General features: G+C 34.2%; 1 protein-coding gene across 1 annotated transcript in view; it reads left to right on the top strand.

Annotated features, from left to right (window-relative positions):
* PRDM5 (PR/SET domain 5) overlaps positions 1–19,064 on the top strand; it is a 219,983-nt gene that overhangs the window by 138,643 nt on the left and 62,276 nt on the right. Inside the window, exons 11-13 of the mRNA XM_059377917.1 lie at positions 1,697–1,790; positions 6,172–6,332; positions 9,395–9,488. Of these exons, the coding sequence (XP_059233900.1) occupies positions 1,697–1,790; positions 6,172–6,332; positions 9,395–9,488 (349 nt within the window). The remainder of the gene's footprint in view (positions 1–1,696; positions 1,791–6,171; positions 6,333–9,394; positions 9,489–19,064) is intronic.

Genomic DNA, 19,064 nt, shown 5'->3' with positions numbered 1-19,064 from the left:
TTTTTTTTTTTTTGAGTTTTCATCTTTTCCTGTAAATGTGCCATAACTCTTTATATTAGCAGCTTAAAATTTTTATTTCATATTGCAAATATTCTTTGCCACCAAACATTTTTGCCTTATAATTTTAAATTTAATGCCTTCTCTCATCTACATATTTGAGCTTCTGCCGTGCTTAGAAAGCCTTTTCCTGCTCAAAATGTATTTAACAATTCACTCATATTTTCTTCTAGTATATTGAGGATTTGTTCTTCACATTTGGAAAAAAAAAAGCTGAATCGAAATGGGACTTATTGAAAGGGGTGAATGAATAATAGATCTAGTTTAAATTTTTCCTAAATATCTATACAGTTGCCTCAAAACAATTTACCAAACTGTCCACTGTTGTTCTTTCAATTTGAAATGCCGTGTTTTGCTATATTAAGTGTCCATATATTTTATGTAGTGAATGAAACTTACTCTTTGTTTTATTTTTTCCCAGTTATCATGTTCATTTATAAGGCTAAATAACACACTTGAGTATGTGTAATTTTTCCCAAGTTTTAAATATTTGCTCCCCTCATCCTTTCTCTATATTTTTTACAACTGAAAACAGACATGGTAATCCCTTTTCACCAACATTATGTTAATAGGTAATATGTACATCTTGAATATTACAATGTACATTAAACTAAGAAAATTTTTAAATCTTTATGCTGTGAATAAAGTGCTTTATTTATTCCCTTTATTTTTATGCCACATGTATCATAAAAACTAATGAATTATATGATGTGCTTTATTATATCATAAGAGAATATAGTTCAATTTTTGGTTTTTAGATTTTATCTTGCCATCCATGGTAGAAATAAGATTTTATATACTGGCTTGTGCCAAACAGGTTAATACTGATGTGTGATTAAAAAAACAGGAGAAGTGAATAAGCATACTCTTTTGTTGTTTGCTTTGTTTTCATTCCTAGTTTTCTGTTGTTTATTGTTTCTCAGTGTATTTCTGTTTGTTCTGTGTTTAAAGGTACTTGCTGCGTCTACGTTGTTTGATCTCTGGCAAGTTATTGAAACTCTTTGAGTTACTAGTAATAGTATACTGTCCATCAAATTAATGTTAGAATTAAGTGAAAAAATTCATGTAAAGTGTTGAGTGTAGCAGTGACACAAAATAAATACTTAATGAATGTTACTTGATTTAAGTATGAGTAAATGTTCTAGTTTAATTTAGGGGGAAAATGGTATCTAGGACTAAAAATTATTGAACTTATTCAGTGATGTTGAGGGGAGAAGGTGGAAACTGTCTCCTTTTACCGGTTTCCTTTGATTATTTTGAAAGTGTTGTACTACCATAGTGAAAGCCTGTCCAGTAAGAATGAAGGTTTAGTCTTCAGAGAAATTATAAATCATTTTACTCTGTAGTATAAATCCTGAGAAATTTGGATATATTCAGATTAGCATTTTGAGATTAGAGGAACAATTTCCTTTATTATTTATCAAATATATAATTAATGTGAGAATTTAAAAATAGAGTTGTTTTTCTCCTGTGAACATAGTGTATTTGTGTTTACGGTTTTATGGTAAAAGAACGTCACCAGAAGAAACAAGATATTGTCTACCTTCCCCTTCCTCTCCCGCATCATGAATACAAGTTCCAATTATTGTCATGACTAGATGATTCTAGACCCTCCTGACTCAGTTTCTTTCATCTGCAGACGCATTCTGAAGAAAGACCATTCCAATGTGAGGAATGTAAAGCTTTGTTCCGAACCCCATTTTCTTTGCAGAGACACCTGCTCATACATAACAGTAAGTCACAATACAAGCAGTTGAGGGCAAATTGAATTATCTCAAACTGCGTTCTTATAACTCTTGAGAATGTTGGCGTCATAAAAGTGGACCTGTATATAGTTACATGATCTGCTTTTGAACGTAAAAAGGGCTGGTAATTCTGCCTTTCTCCTTTTCTTCCTTTATTCTTGCTTTATTTTCCCACATAAAGATAAATTGTCTTATGAGACATTTTATTTTATATCTTTTCTTTCTTTTATATCTTTTCTTTATATCTTTTCTTTCCACTATTTAAGGTTTGTATATAAAATCTTATCTTATGTTCAGTAAAGTATCTTTGAAATTTGTCTGAAATAGACATTTTTGTTCCCTTTTAAGAATAATGGTTAAAATATGCAGATGTCTGTCATGATTTTATTAGCTCACAGACTTTTCAAGGTGGAAAGGATCAGAGTGCACATCTAATTTAACCTGTTAATGTGAGGGGAGTAGAGAAAATGCAGACCCAGAGAAACATGGTGACATATGCAGGGTTCTAGCTCTGGAGACAGCATCCAGATTCAGTCAGGTGCTTTCTCTTCTTACTATATGCTGCCTCTGACTTCTTAACTTCTTTTGGCAGGAGCACTTCTTTTTCTTTTGGGAGAAGTTATACACATACATACCATGCAAAGAGCTATTTTTAGAATACAACACCTTATACCCACATTGCTGAAAGGACACTTTATATTATGTTATTTCAGAGAAAATGCTATTGCTAAGCTGAGTTTTAAAGTGAGTTCTGTGTTCAGATATAGAAATAACCAGACATTTGTTACATTACTGTATCTAAAAGTAAAGAAAAATGGCATAATGTAGGCGATATTTGTATTATTTGCTTTTGAGTTTTTTAATCTGTGGAACATCTTCTGAAACAAAGTTAATACTGCTGATTAAATTTTTAATATTTCTGAGGAAAGTAAAACAATTAATCAGTTATGACAACAGTACAGATAAGACAGTATCTTGGAAGAAATTTTCTCTGGTCAAGTAGAAGTGTCTACAGTTCAAAATGCCAAAGATAATAAAGTTTTTTAATTTAACTTAATTTAATTTAATTTTTTCATCAGTGTTCCAAAATGCATTGTTTATGCACCACACCCAGTGCTCCATGTAATCTGTGCCCTCCTTAATACCCACCACCAGGCTCACCCAACCCCCCACTCCCTTCCTTCCCAAACCTTCAGTTTGTTTCTCAGAGTCCACAGTCTCTCATGGTTTGTCTCCCCTGCTCGGATTTCTCTCAACTCACTTCTCTTCTCCATCTCCCAATGTCCTCTGTGTTATTCCATATGCTTCACAAGTAAGTGAAACCATATGATAATGGACTCTCTCTGCTTGACTTATTTCACTCAGCATAGTAAAGTTTTTGAAAATACTAAGTGTTAAGATCATGACTAAATGCCTCTTTTCCTACAGAAAAGATAATATTTAGGTCCGTGCAACTCTGCATTTGACCTTACAGCTCTGGAGAATTGGTCAACACAACTTTCTCTTTCTTTATTAAGGACAGCCATGCATTTAAGAAATAAAATTTAGGGTGTCTGGGTGGCTCAGTTGATTAAGCTGCTGCCTTTGGCCCAGGTCATGATCCCAGGGTCCTGGGATCAAGTCCTACATTGGGGCTTCTTGCTCAGCAGGGAGCCTGCTTCACCCTCTCTTCCCACTCGTGCTCTCCCTTGCTATCTCTGTCTCTCTCTCTCAAATAAATGAATAAATCTTTTAAAAAAAAAGAAAAGAAAAGAAAATTTGCCCTGTAACAGCAGTAATTTCCATCCCATCACACTCTCATTTGATTAAGAAAAAAAATCATTATGGGATGAATGGATTTTTGAGTAGGAATTGGGGTGAGTGAAACTCATTCATACTATTAAGACTTCTGTGGCCAAATTTGGCCTGTGTGCTCAGGAAATTTTTGTTTGGATGATGAAAATTAGTTTCAATAACAACAAGGAGTTTTTATTATAAGGAACCTACTAATTTTGATTTCTGCTGATTGGTTCCCATACACTTGAGGCAGAGGATTGAAGCAGCGGTGTGGACTGTGTTGGCACATTCTGTATTTAATATAATGTTGGTCAGCATATTAATCATAGGCTTTATGAAGCTGCACTGACATTTGGCTGGAAAGTCAGCTTTGTAGTTGACTGAGCAAGTGGGTTATTGAAGGTAAAATTAAACATCAGATAAGGCAAATGAGCTAAAAGGATGGGAAAAACCAGAAGGAGACAGGGTAAGACAAAATATTAGATGTTATCTTACACAGTATGAAAATGAAAGCCTATTTAACTTCAAAACATGCAGGCTGTTTTAGAAACTTATATCAGCATTCTGGCTCAAAATATGAAGAATAACGTCATAATTATTTTGGAAATTATTGCTATTTTCTAACAGATGGAAAACCAAAAGGCAGGTTACTAGCTTGCTTCTTGGTTTTAAGATAGGAAAGATCCTATCTTTAATCCTATGTTTATTTCTTTAAGGCAAAGAAATCTGATAACATCAGATAAAATCTCTTCAGAGTTAAAAAGTTCTGATAAGCTTAAAACAAAGAAATCTGGAATTAAAATTTGAAAGAAGAAAGGTAAGGACTACCCTTGGTACAGCTTGATGAGGTCTTTGTATAGGAATCAATATTTTGATTTATGTGATAGTTTAATGGAAATGCTTTAATAGGAGAAGTCTTGGAGAACTACTGTTTTGTTTTGTTTTTTATTTACTTAATTGTAAACATTTACTCATTTATTTTGAGAGGAGGACAGGGAGAGGCAGAAGGAGAAGGAGAGGGAGGGAATCCTAAGCAGACACCCCACTGAGCACAGAGCTCTAAGACACAGGACTGGACCCAGTGACCTTGAGATCATGACCTGAGCTGAAACCAAGAGTCTGAAGCTTAACCTACTAGGCCATGCAGGCCACCCTTGTTTTTGTTTTTTAGTTGTTCCTGAGTTGCTTTGCTTTATTTATGATCTTATGTCATTGCTCATTTCTTTTACTATTACTGGTTATATATTTTATACCAATGAGGTATTTAAATCTAAAATGATATATAAAGACAAATTAGATTATAGTGACAGTACCCAGCAACAAAAATGCACAAAGGCAACATATAAACATAGCTTTGAGAATCTACACAATTCTTGCACGGTTTGGATGTAACTTTGTTCCAAGCATCAGATTCCATTAGGACTCTCCAATATTTTAAGTTAAAGAGCCATAATTCTGTTTGAAAAGCATCATTTGTCTTTTTCTTTTCTTTCTTTTTCACCTCTTTTTGTCCTTCCTTCCTTAAATTTGGTATGAAGAAATAGTAAGATCTTCACATTTCTAAGTCTGTACTGGTTATAATGGAGGGAAATAGGAAGAGTTTGGTCGAAATTGAGGTAATCTATTTCAATGTAGAAAGTTATCTTTTGTCTCATAGTGAATATAATATATAAATCTGTACTAATATAATTGTTAAAAGGGGAAGATATATTCAAATACTAGTCTGTGTTTCTTACATAATCATGTACTTCCATGCATATGTAAGTTTAAAAAATACCATACCATACATCCCGAAACAGAGTTTGTGGAGTTGCTTTCCCTGTGGGCGGAGGCTATAAAATGAGAACAAGGTGAATATCCTCACAGGTATCCAGGGGCTCTAGGGTAGAAAAGGATAGTTGCCCCAATCCAGCTGCCTTTCCGAGAGGCGACCCCCCAACCTGTCTGATGAGAGCCTGGAAGGTAATTAAATTAATTAGCAGACCAAGGACCATGTTAGGGAGCCTCTAGTCCAAATTCCTGAGATAGTGCTGAGGAAGGAAGGGGTGTTGTAGCCCTCTCCTGTCTTAGCAGGGGTCTGGCTCTGACCCATTTTGTGTGCCTGTGGGGGCTTCCCTCCCCACCTCGCTACCCATGACCCTATTCTGCCCTGTCCCTTAAAGGCCATAAGGGCTGTGGTAGGAGTGAGGGGAATTTAGGAGGGGCCCCAAAGGCCACTTACTCTGCTTGACAGAAGCCTTTTGTCACCATGAGAATCTACTTCAACCCTGAGCCCCTGCCCGAGAAAGACCTACTACTTCTAAAGAAAGTTCATGGTTCCTTTAGAAAGTTAGCTAATTGAGTCTCCACCTTTTCCAGTTAAAGAGTCTGAGAGTATAAGAGGGTTCAAGCACTTCCTGCTGGTCACACAATGAATGAGCAAATGTGGAATTGAAAGATGTGAAACATTACCTTTTCTGGCTATGATAAATTGTTAGTAATAAGACTAAATTTTTGGAGAAAAGAACACTTTATCTGGTACCCATGAGGGGGAGATATCATCATTCGGCTCTTGCATCTGATCTTTCTCTTATTTCATGTTTTCATTTCTAAGGTGAGAGGACTTTCAAGTGCCATCACTGTGATGCTACCTTTAAAAGGAAGGATACCTTAAATGTGCACGTCCAGGTGGTCCATGAAAGACACAAGAAATACAGATGTGAGCTCTGTAATAAGGCGTTCGTTACACCTTCAGTGCTTAGAAGTCATAAGAAAGTAAGTAGAAGCCTTCTATGAGTTTGAATGAATTACACACTTCAACAATATGGGCATGCATGCTAGTTATAATGTGATAATCAATTTTATATTAATTAATCAACATATTTCCTCCAAATGACAAGGGATGCATGGTTTATATGAGCTCTTCAGAAAATGTCTGTTCTCTTTACTTTTTCAGAAGAGGTATATCATTCGGATGAAGGTGAACCTATATTGAGGTGTGAATTCTTCACCACAGCACTGAGCTATGGTGATAGATGGGTCGTACAAAGTATTTGATGAGTGAAAGCTTGTCAGTTTTTGTATGTTTTTGAATTAATGTAGGTTTTTACTTAAAAAATGATCAGTGCCTTAATTTTATTTTTCAGAGCTGATTCAGGTGTTTATTGACAAGTTACTGGATTGAGCTCTTTTCTAGGATTGGAACTGTTCTTCATCTTGTATCTCTAGGCCTAGGGAAGTTATGGTACAGAAGAGGGACCTGATAAGTATTTGCTTAACTCAAATAAAATGAGGTTCTTACAGTGATTTGGAGGTTATCTTTTTCATGTTATGCTAATTAAGCAAGTCAAGAGGTTATATTTATTTGGTTTGTAAGTACATTTTAAGGGTATTTTCAAAAATAGCAATGTTCATATGTAACAAACACCATTATAGATTTTAATGTTGACTTTAGAAATGACTATGAAGTGTCATAGATACGGCTGTTTAGTGTGCACTGCTAAGTGAATATGAGCAAGTGACTCGTATTTCAGTGTGAATTTTATTTTGGTACCTGTCTTTAGTGTGGCTGTGTCAAAGGACTGAATTGTTCATTACCTGTTTCTTTAATGTTCAGTAATAATATTGTCTCTTCTTTTCAAATTTCTGGAGAGGATAGTCTTTCACCTTTCTTTGCTTGAATTATTTTTTTTGTATGAATTTAATAAATTTGTGTCTTGTTGAATCAACCTGGGAAAAAATAGTGAGTTTTCAAGAGAGATAATAGTTGTTTGTCCACAATCACAGATTGTCGTGGCAGAGCATTGTTTGTGTTTGTCTCATACATTTACCAATATTGTCATAGTGATCTGTTTCCATGCTTTCTTATCTATATTTAAGATATTTTAGTGTTATACCTTAAGTGTCTTTTAAAACCAGTTAACCAAATTCCATACCTAATAATAAGATATATTTTTGAATTAAACCAAAGAAGCATTTTAGTTCTTTTCACTATTGTTGACTGAATGTTGTTTGGTTTGAAACTTGTACCAGGTCATGTAAGTGAGCAATGAAATACTTATGTAGCAGCAAAAGAAATTCTGTGGATTTTATAAAGATACAATAAATAAATTGGTAGTTGCCTCTTTGGAATAATCCAATGTTTTAATAATAGATATACACAATTTCTAAGCAACCGTACACTAGTCAAGAAAGAATTGATGTATCTTGCCCCTTCTCTCAGGGAATGAGAAGAATATATAGGTCTGCTCTATGTTAAAATGCTATACCATTTCCTTTAAAATGAGCCATAATGGGAACCATGGGAGTAACGGCTCTTACTATAAAGAATGTATAACTGTTTTGTATAAGAACTTAGAGTGAAAATGGAAAGTTAAGTGCCTGCCAAGTGGAGAATCAAGGAGATGTCTGTTGTAGCCAGTGTCATTGGCTAGCATCGCAGTTCTGAAATTTGAATATAATGTAAATCATTTTCAATGGAAAAATATTTAAAAGGACACTGATGTTGACTAAGGTATTTAGTTTATAACTGTTTTAAAAACCACAAATACAATAGTGTCTATCCAGATGCATATTATAATTCAAATGTGGAAATTTCCAAATTAAATACCAATAAGGCTATGAAACTAATTATATTAAAGTTAGCAATTAATATGGAGAATGTTTTGCTACATTGGTGGTTTTCTGAGATGAGACTGCCCTACTCCTTTCACTCTATCCTTGCCAGTGTGTCCCTTCTGGGAACATATTTAAAAAAAAGAAAAACAAAAAAACTTTCCCATTCTTTTTACATTAGCCCATGGCAATGCCAGTAATTTGCACAAACCTAATGCAAACACAGGCCTAGAAACTCTGTGTTGTGGTAGTAACCCAGTTGATCTGCTGTGTGCTTTCATTAATGTGTAGGTCATCATTGAAATTAAAAAAAAATTTAAAAAGTGTCACTGACAGTGTGCAGATATCTGAAGTAATTTCCCTCTTCTCCCTTCTTTTCCCCTTCTCCTAAGTTTGAAAAACAATGTGACTTGAAAAGTAGCTCTGACCTCTCATTTATTGGAATGACCTGTTTTGGATGCTGGTAGAATAAGGTATCCTGATGAGATTGCGAGACAAGTTTAAAAAGCTCCATCTGTCTCCTTTTTTTGGGAGAGCTTGCTCTTTTCTTTAAACTCTCTAACATTCTGTCAAAATTCACTTTTGATGATACATATTCACCTTTCCTTGTGTGGTTGTTTTATGCTGAGATTAAAGGTATGTTGAGGGCAAGGATGTTCTTTCAAATTGACTGCTCAATTAACACCTGCTGATTTTCAAGATCAAGTCAGATTTATATTTCTTTCTGCTTTGTCATAAAATCAATCCAGTCAGGCAAGCGTAATGCAAATAACAGATTACTTTATTGAGATTAATTCTGTCCTCAAGAGCTAAATACACACAAAGAATGTGAAAAATGCTTCTAAGGAAGTGTTTCTTGGCAGCAGTCAAGGGCAGCTGTAACCCCATTTTGATTATGTGGTTTTGCCAGCATATACTGGTTTTGTATAACTTAATTGTTTTTACTTGGGGGCTCCATAAAGGCTTAAAAAGTAAACTGCAGAATTATTTTCAAATTAGCACTAATGCATGAGTCTAAGGTTTTGGGTTTTTTTTTTGTTTTTTTTTTTTCTGAACCAGTGGGAATACTCATGATAAATTGTTTAAAATCTCATTGTGATACTAAATCATTTTAATGAAACATAATCCTGGAAAAAAAGGATTTACCATTGTCAGAGGCACTTAATCATTTTTACCTAATTCTTTATATTTATCCTCGACCCTTTTTATTCCTTTCCATTTAGACACATACAGGAGAAAAGGAGAAAATCTGCCCATATTGTGGCCAGAAATTTGCCAGCAGTGGTACACTGAGAGTTCATATCCGTAGCCACACAGGTATGTAGATTGTATTTGGTGATAAAAACAACTTAAATCACATTCTTTTAAAACCAGAAATATAGTCTTAGCTGTTTTCTCTTCCTTCAAATTTTATAGAATCCCGTCCCTTACTGGAGAAAAATTTTAAATAAGTTTACTTTCTCAGTTAAGTTAAATATCTGAAATGGAAATAATTTGGCTAATGTCTGGTTGTGATATAATTGTGATTTACTGTATATTCTGTTCTAATAGAGGAATAGGGAATAGCAGTTTGACTTTTTATAGAAGGCTAAGGGCCTCCTCTCAAAATTCCTTCCTTTAACTGACATCAAATGTGGCTTTTTTAAATTTAGAAAGTTCTTGGAATATTGCCTGGACGCTGTAGGATTTTATTGGATATGAGGGTGATGCAACCATGATGTCCAGTATGCCATGGATTATTTCCTAAAGGGATCCTCCCTTGATTTCTTCTGACATTTTGTGCAATTTCTCCCATGAAAGAGGGCTGTGCCCTAGTGAAGCCTGAATAAACAACTAAATATTCTTTTTAAAAATTTTAACTGAAGTATAGTTGACATAGAATATTTGTTTCAGGTATACAACATAGTGATCTGGTAATTATATGCATTATAAAAAGCTCACCATGGTAAGTCTAGGATAAGTCTAACATACCATCTGTCACTGTACAAAGTTATTACAGTATTATTGACTATATTCTCACGCTGTACTTTTTATCCCTGTGATTTATTTTGTGACTGAAGTTTGTTCCCTTATCTTCTTCACCTATTTCACCCATCCCCCACTACCTTCCTCTCTGGCAATCACTAGTTAGTTATCTATGAGTCTGTTTGACTTTTTGTTGTTGGTGGCGGTATTTGGGTTTTTTTTGTTTGTTGGTTTTTCAGATTCCACATATAAGTGAAATTGTAGGGTATTTGTCTTTTAGTTACTTAGCTTAATATCCTCTAGGTCCATCCATACTCTTGTAAATGGCAAGATATCATTCCTTTTTATAGTTAGGTCATATTCCATCGTGTATATATACCACATTTCTCTTATCCATTTATCTGTCAATAGATATTTACATTGTGTTGCCTCCATATCTTGGCCCTTGTAAGTAATGCTGCAGTAAACATAGAGGTGCATACATCTTTTTGAATTTGTGTTTTCGTTTTCTTTGGGTTAATACCCAGAAGTGCAATTACTGGATCATATGGTTCTTCCATTTTAAGTTTTTTTGAGGACCCTCCAAACTGTTTTCCAGAATAGCTGTATCAATTTACATTCCTACCAATAAGTATACGAGGGTTCCCCGTTCTCTACAGTCTCACCACCACTTGTTATTTCTAGTCTTTTTGATACTAGGTATTCTGACAGATGTGAGATATCTCATTGTGGTTTCGATTTGCGTTTTCCTGACAATGAGTAATGTTGAGCATCTTTTCATGTGTCTGTTGGCCATCTGGATGTCTTCTTTGGAAAAATGCCTGTTTATGTCTTCTGCAAATTTTTTAATTGGATTATTTGTTGTTTTGGTCTTGAGTTGTATGAGTTCTTAGCATATTTTGGATACTAATCCCGAATTGGATATGTCATTAGCAAATATATTTAAACAATTAAATATTCTTGACAGAACCTTGTCTGGATTTTGTCTATCATGTAGACAAAAAAACTTGAAAAAATACTCTAAATATTGATAGCCAGATTATTTTACCTGAATCTTAATGGTTTTCAATAGCTGGACTGTACATGATAAAATGTAACTGGATTACATTGCTGAAGCTTCCTATTCAAGAGGGAGAGTATTTGACTTTATCACTGTACTCCCAGAACCTCAGGCAGTAGAAGTCTAGCATAGTAACTATTTTGTGGGTGAGGAAATGTTAGCTTACTTAGGCCAAAGAATCAATAGTACAGTTATTACACATAGGCAGAGGAAAGGACAGCAGTGGAACATGATTTCTTATTCTGGAAATTTTTTGGCTAAAGCTAAAAGACATAACATCAAAGCAGTATTTGTAATCTTAGCGTGGCCTCTTCAATACTTTTAAATGAAACCTATAACCTAGAACATATCAAACATTATACAGGATGAATGTAGAATAATGGATATCCTAATGAGATAAGGGAGGTCTTCTTGCTTAGAAGTATCCAGGGAAAGTGAAGTTTTGAGGACCAAAACAGAAGCAGAGAAAAACAAAAAGAAAAGAGAGAAGCAAATGGAAAAGAGTGGTAGAGAGCCATGTTGAGGGCCGATGGACTTAAAATCATGCCAGAGACTTGGCACCATGTCCTGATTGTATAGAAGAAACAAGTGATTGATATAATTTCTTATATTATTGTTCTCTCCTTTTCTTAGGTTTTTCCTTCTTACAGGATATCATCCTGAGAATATTATGTTCAATATCTTTCCTTTTCCTTTCTTTCAAGTTTATCAAGATCCTAAATCATTAAATATACTGAAACTTTAATAATTTATAAACATAATCTTGATTGACTGTTGATAAGAAGCTAATTTACTATCGTGTTGTCTGGCATAAATAATCACGGGATTTTTAAAAAATGTATTACCCTGAAAAATGCATTTTTGTTGGAAAAAATGCATTTAGGTGTCTGTGTTCCTGATTAACCAGAACTTTTTGGTTAATAAATGTTGAAAGAAGGACTTGGTTGGAAAAATTATTTTTAGTGGTGTTTTAAATTCTGAACTATGTGTTTCTCACCAACTTCTTTCTTAAAATTAAACTGTAATATTCTCCAGGATAACCTCTTAAAAGTTTAATTTACCTTGTCACATCAAAAGTAGTCCTTGGCTTTTTATCTTCCTTATTAGGCATAAACCCATAGTATGTCTGATTTCTAAGTCCATAAGAAGATCATAGGCAATAAAATTTGTTTAAAAAAAAGAACAGTCTCCTGTTCCTTGAAGAGCTGTTGATAACAGTGGGGAAAAAAATGGAAATAGAGCTTACAAATTCAACATTGAGAAGACTGGTTAAATAAATTACGGTATATCTATAAATTAGAATATACTGTAAGCAATAAGAGCAATATGATATACTAGTACATCATGTATTAGTTACCATGAAAAGAAATATAAGTTACAAAAACAAAATGGTATATTTTTGTAAGGATAATATATTTATATATAAAGGCCTTAGAGGTTAAATGCTAAATCATTAACTGGTTATTTCTTCTTATTATCAATATGGACAACTTGAATTTTCTTGAAGATTTTCTGTGTCTTCACATAATAAGTTTCTTGTCTAATAAGATATTTAAAATATATTAACATTATGATTATACAGGTACCTGCTATTATTAGATTTATGCTAAATTATTTAGATCTGGGATGTCTGAGTGGCTCAGTTGTTAAGCGTCTGCCTTTGGCTCAGGTCATGATCCCAGGATCCTGGGATTGAGGCTCACCTGGGCTCCCTGCTCAGTGGGGAGTCTGCTTCTCCCTCTCCCTTTCCTGCTCCCCCTGCCTGTGCTCTCCTGCTTTCTCTGTGTCAAATAAATAAATAAGATCTTAAAAAGTAAATAAGAATAAATAAGAAAAAATAAATTATTTAGATATGACATGTTTCTGCGTCTGATTCTCAAATGAAGCAGCAAAAAAAGTGCAAAAATATATTTTAAAAAGGGACAAATGAGAGTGAGGAAGCAAATATGGTGACATTAAACCCAAGTGAGGATATATATGGCTTATTGTACTATTTTTCCAATTTTTCTGCCTGTTTAAAAATTTTCGTAATTAAAAGTGGGAGTGTTCTATTCCAGTAAGAACAAATGAGTGTATGCATATGCCAGCCAAGTGCTGCTAAGAACTGTTTCCTGAACATCCAGCTTCACAGCTTACATCTTGTTCGAATGTCCCTCAAAGCCTAGTTCTTTCAACAGGAAGACTTCTATTTTTTAAATATAAACAGACTTTCTATTGTTCTGTTTCATCACTTAGAGTCATGTCACTCAGAAAACTCAGATTCTTCTGAAGAAGCAGAACTTCATTACGGCATGCTTAGTCATCTCAAAAAGAGAATTCCATGAAATTTGCTATTGGCGTAGAGTCTTTAGAAGTTTTTTTTTTTTAAATACATTGTAAAGTATATCTGTTTTTTACAGAAGAAGGCTTAAAGAGTTGGTAAGGCTTACCCAGTCACGCTGTTATCTGACTATAAATCTCGTGGTTTACCCTGGCTTTCTACAAAATGAGTGTCCCTTACCTATCACGAGACTCATCAGTTATTAATTCCTCTTCCATTTGACATTCCAGGCTCACTTATTAGGCTTCTTTCACTTTTCCCAAGTCTACAAGTAAATGTAACTTTCTCCATGATATGTCACGTGACCATCCCTCACTCCCACCACGTTAGGTGGGTATGCTCTGTCTTGTACTTCTCTCAACACAGCACACTTCCAAGTGCTCATACTTCTTCAGTCATTCGTAAGTTCTCTGCCCATATCTGATAACTCGTTTACTATGCCTGGCATGGAGAAAGAAACTAGCAAATGCTTCTTGAATAAATGAAAGAAACTACAAACAATTATTGTACCTGTGGGGTGGTGGAAAGAATGCTGGCTTCATAGGGAGAAGTCCTGGATTTTAATCTAAATTTAATTGACCATAAAATCATTTTTTCATAAATTAACTATACAATCATAGAATTCACTTTGAGAAATGTTACAATCAAAGACATTTCTCAAAGTGAATTCTATGATTGTATAGTTAATTTATGAAAAAATGATTTGCTCTCCTTTCTGTTCTTTACCCCATTGCTTTATCATGCTATCGGTTGTAAACAGTTGTATAATAAATAACAGTTAATGTCATGGTTAACTAATAGTTAAGATTTAGCTCACCAATATATGTAAAATTACCATGCTTAAATGAAGGAATAAAGAACAATATTTGGCCAACCACCTCTAAAAACTTACCATGATTCTTTTTAACTTGGACTTGCCTAGTTTTTAAAATTCTTATTAGAAAAAAGGTAGAGGAAATTGGTCCTGACAAATACCCTATCCATTTTGTTTGACAAGGTCCACTATACAGGAACTGGAATAATTACAAACAATTGTGTAGGATATTATAGTCTCTTGCTCTCCATAGCCTCTCATCTAGTAGAGATTTGGGGATTCCATTGCTTACTATATATAAACATCTCTTTTCAGTTATGATATCATACTTACTTTGCATATCTGCTCCATGACTGGATTCTGAGCTGAAGGGCAGGGCAGATCAGTCTCGGGCTTTTAATCAAGTTTATTGAAGGAGAGACGCTCTTTCAAATATCTGAGTTAATCCTTCACAGTAAGTGTGATAGGTTTCTAAGATCATTCTCATTTTCTAGTTAAGGAAGATGAGATTCAGAGAAGTAAATGACCTATTGAGTCAAGGTAGTAAGACCCAAATCTTTTGACTATTTTATTTTATTCTGTTTTATTTTATACTTGTATTATCTCTTCTTTTTTGCTAAACAGCCACTACACAGTTGTTATAATTACAAGAATTACACACATTCTTTAAGTCTCCAGTATAAAAGACCAATGGAATTCTAAAAGTCACATATTTTAGTAGTATGAAAATTTTATCTTTTAGAGTGAAATGGAAGGGGTATGTGTGTGTGTGTGTGTGTGTGTGTGTATTTTGCATTCACGTGTTCATTTTCTCCTGAGTCACCTTTATAGGGGGCAATAACATACAGAGAAAATGATAATTAAATTTAATTCCAGATTTTTTAGATTTGCCTTATTTTTAGAATATATTTATCTATAAATGGATATAAATATATTTAATATTATTTATTTACATATATAAAAATATATATAATTACATATTATGTGTATAATTATAATAATATAGATATAAACATCTATATATTTTAGAGTTTTAGGTTCACGGTGAAATGAGGGGAAGATCCAGAGATAGTCCCACCTACTCCCTTCCTCCACATGTATACCCTCTTCTGTTATCAACATCCCCAAAGTGATATGTGTTATAATTGATGAACCCACATTGACACATTTTAGTCACCCAAAGTCTATAGCTTACATTATGGTTCACTCTTGATGTACATTCTGTGGGTTTGGACAAATGTGTAATGTGTCTTCATCAATATGATATCATACAGAGTACTTCACTGCCCTAAAAATCCTCTGTGCTTTGCCTATTTATCCCCCACCCTCAATGCCTGGCAGCCACTGATCATTTTACTGTCTCCATAGATTTGTTTTCCAGAAAACCATTTGATGTTTATATAGTTTGACATTTTTCAGAAAGTCATCTAGTTGGACGGATTACTTTTTTTTTTTTTTTTAATTTCTAGGAAATGATTATGGGTAGTTGGGATTTTTAGTGAGTGGATGTACATTGAATACAGTGCAATGTGATAGGATTTTTATAGAGATAATATTCTTTTTATGATTTTCCCATTATGTTGAAGGTGCCAATTTCATTTTGTTTTTGTAGTATTCAAAGTGTCCAACAATATTTTGGGAAGGTAATTCTCTCTTTTGTATAACATCAAATAACATTACATTTTATGAAGAGAAAACAGGTCTCCTGTCTGTGTTTCTTCCTTCCAGTTTGCCAATTGGTATCTTTTATCATTTCCTATTTAGTATAGTGATGGTATTGCTTTGTGGAGGATTAAAGGCAGTTTCCTTCATATGAATTTTCTCAGAACAGGTCTTATTTTATTGGTTCCTGACTAATGGCCATTCTATAAGACAGTGAGAACATAGCTATTGGCTTACTGCTGTTAGTTCTGGGAGGAGTCTTAGTATTGATATCTCTATTGTAATTTTTTGTTAAGAGTGCTTTAAAAAAATTTTTTAAAACTTCTCCAATTCACATTTTGATTGGTTTTATCCTTTACTACCTTAAGTAATCAACCAGTTGTATCCTCACTTCACCTTCTTTCCCTCCTTTTCTCTCTCCTTCCAATTACCTCCATTTTGTACTGCTATGGTGAAGTCTGGCAAAACTTTGCGGGGTTTTTTTCCATTAACTTTGAAAATGTTATCTCTTACAAACCCTGTATTTACCTTCTGAAGTCCATTCATTCTTCATGATTAGATGATTAGAATAAGAACATGCACTGCAAGTGTGCTCAAGGCTTTTCTCTAAAAGCGTTTGCTTTTATAGATTATTAAAATACAGTACTCTTCACTTTTAAAATAGAAAAGAATTTCATAAATTTCTAGTTCATGTCTCTTCATTGAACCCACAAAATGTAGTGATTTGCTAAGGTTATACTACTTGTATATTGTTCCTTTAGAGCTAAACTAAGGCTTCAACTTTGTTCAATGTACACTTTCCTAATATTTTTAGTTCCATTCTGATTTTTACTGTTACTCTTGAACTTACTGTAGAATTATATACATTCTTTCCATAATTTTTGATGATAGTATCTTACTGATATAGCAATCAGTTGAGGTTACTAATCTTGACTTGGAACCCTGAGATCTGTAGTTTGTTATTTAATTCCACTTATGGAGAAACTTTCCCACTACAAAGTCAGCTATCTCCACTTCTCGGTATTTAATACCTAGTTTATATCCGAAGTGTGGATCCTGGAGTCATAAGCTAGGCTTTCAAATTCCATTTTACTCATTTCCTCCCTGTGTGAGCTTTATAGTAAATTGCTTAACCTTTCAAAGCTTAGTTTCCTCATCTAAAGAACAGGGGTAAGAACAGATCCAGTGGGGATGCCTGGGTGGCTCACTTGGTTAAGCATTTGCCTTCTGCTCAGGTTGTGATCCCATGGTCTTAGGATAGAGCCCCACATAGGACTCCCTGCTTAGCAGAGTCAGCTTTGCTCTTTCCTTCTGCCTGCTGTTTCCCCTTGCTTGTACTTTCTCAGTGTCAAATAAATAAATAAAAATCTTGAAAAAGGAAAAAAAAAAAAAAGAAAAAGAGTCCCAGCATCATGGCATTGCTTTGGGGAACAAATGAAAAGTCTATGTCAAGAAACCTTGCCAGTGCCTAGCACAGTATGTGCATGTGATATGTGAGCTGTTGCTGCCACGGCTGCTGTTTGCTTTGTCTTCCTTATTCCTGCCCATATTTAACCACAGGTATGCAACCTCCCTTGATATATGGTCTGACCTTCTGTTCCCAGTGTCATCATCATCATCTTTTTATAACCTTTAGCAGCAGAATATAGATCATCTGTAGAACATAGAGGAGGGTTTGCTGTCAGACATGGCTGGTTTGGGGTGACTGAGGATGCATGTAGTGTGTTTTGCTGTTGCTATCATTGAAGGTGAAATGTTTAGGTCTGTGCCTGGCAGGCAGCTCTGTAATTTATCATCCGATTTCCTCTGCTACAGTGACAGGGATGGCACTCTGTGGGTCAGCCGAAATAGTAGGTTTATAGCTTCTTAGGGTCATTGAGAGCTGGGGTTAATTCTGCAAGGGAATCCATGCACTGTGACATAAATTCCATCAGTTGTTCATAAATTATGAAAGAAATTCTAGGAACTGCTTTTGGGGTTTTAAAGCTCTGGGCCAGAAGGTTAATTACTTGCCTACAGTTCCAACCAACTTTTCGTGTTAATAGATACCGGCTGTGTTGGCCCTTCTGTTCTAGGCTTGCTTGCACACTATTGTTTGGCTATAGTAATAAATCATTGTCTTAAGAAATAGTTATTTTTTTTTTAGTAAATATGTGTGATCAGCTTAGAAATAAAGAATAAGTATAGTATAATTTGGTTATACTTGGATTTTAGCCATTGTTTTTCTAATTCTTTTTCTAAAGGAATTTATTCATTCTTCTTAGAATATTTGTTCAAAATTATAAAAATGGTAGCTATAATTATAAACAACAATAAGACAATATGACAATTATTAATAAATAAAAATAGACAATTACCAAAGTCATTGTGAACACAAATGAAAATTTAATGCATGTTTATCACATTTTTATAAGATAACTTGCCTGTATTGAGAGGAAGCTTATTTTGCTATATTTATTTTCTAAATGGTTAATTACTAACATTAGGTCATATTGAATGGTCTCTTACCTGCGGATAAACTAAGAATTCACAGAAGAGTTGAGTGTAGAATCTTCACAGAGTGTAGAATCTGATGATAGTCTCAGCATCACACTTTCAGAGCCTTACATTTTCCCTAAGAAGTCATTTGTAAAGTCTTGAACTACATGATTTTTGTTCTTCATGTTATTTTTACATTTCAGATAATTTTTGAACACTGATCACATCAGTGTGAATGTAGTGTTTCTTTCCTATTCTTTTTTCTCTTTCTGTACTTTGCTCCCCTGGTTGATTTGGGAGGTTAGTGACAAGTGCATATAACAACTTAAAAGAGAGAGAGGGAAAATATCCGTTTTGATTTTCATTGACAGTATTATAATTTACTTTTAAGTATTTTTTTCAAAAATATCCAAGACCCTAGTTTCTAATGCAAAAGCTATAATGGTTATGTCAGGGTTTGTCAGAGGGTGGATAGAGGCACAGAGGGAAGAGTGAGGGAGTGACATTGGTCTTAGAATGTAGTATTATGAACCAAATGAAGTAGTGAAATAAAGACTCTAAAAAGAGGGATCATTTAGAATATATTAGTGTTGG

This window comes from Mustela nigripes, chromosome 1, assembly GCF_022355385.1.
Source record: "Mustela nigripes isolate SB6536 chromosome 1, MUSNIG.SB6536, whole genome shotgun sequence".
NCBI lineage: Eukaryota > Metazoa > Chordata > Mammalia > Carnivora > Mustelidae > Mustela > Mustela nigripes.
Note: the sequence above shows the minus strand (reverse complement) of the source record. Positions and strands in the feature narration are given on the sequence as shown.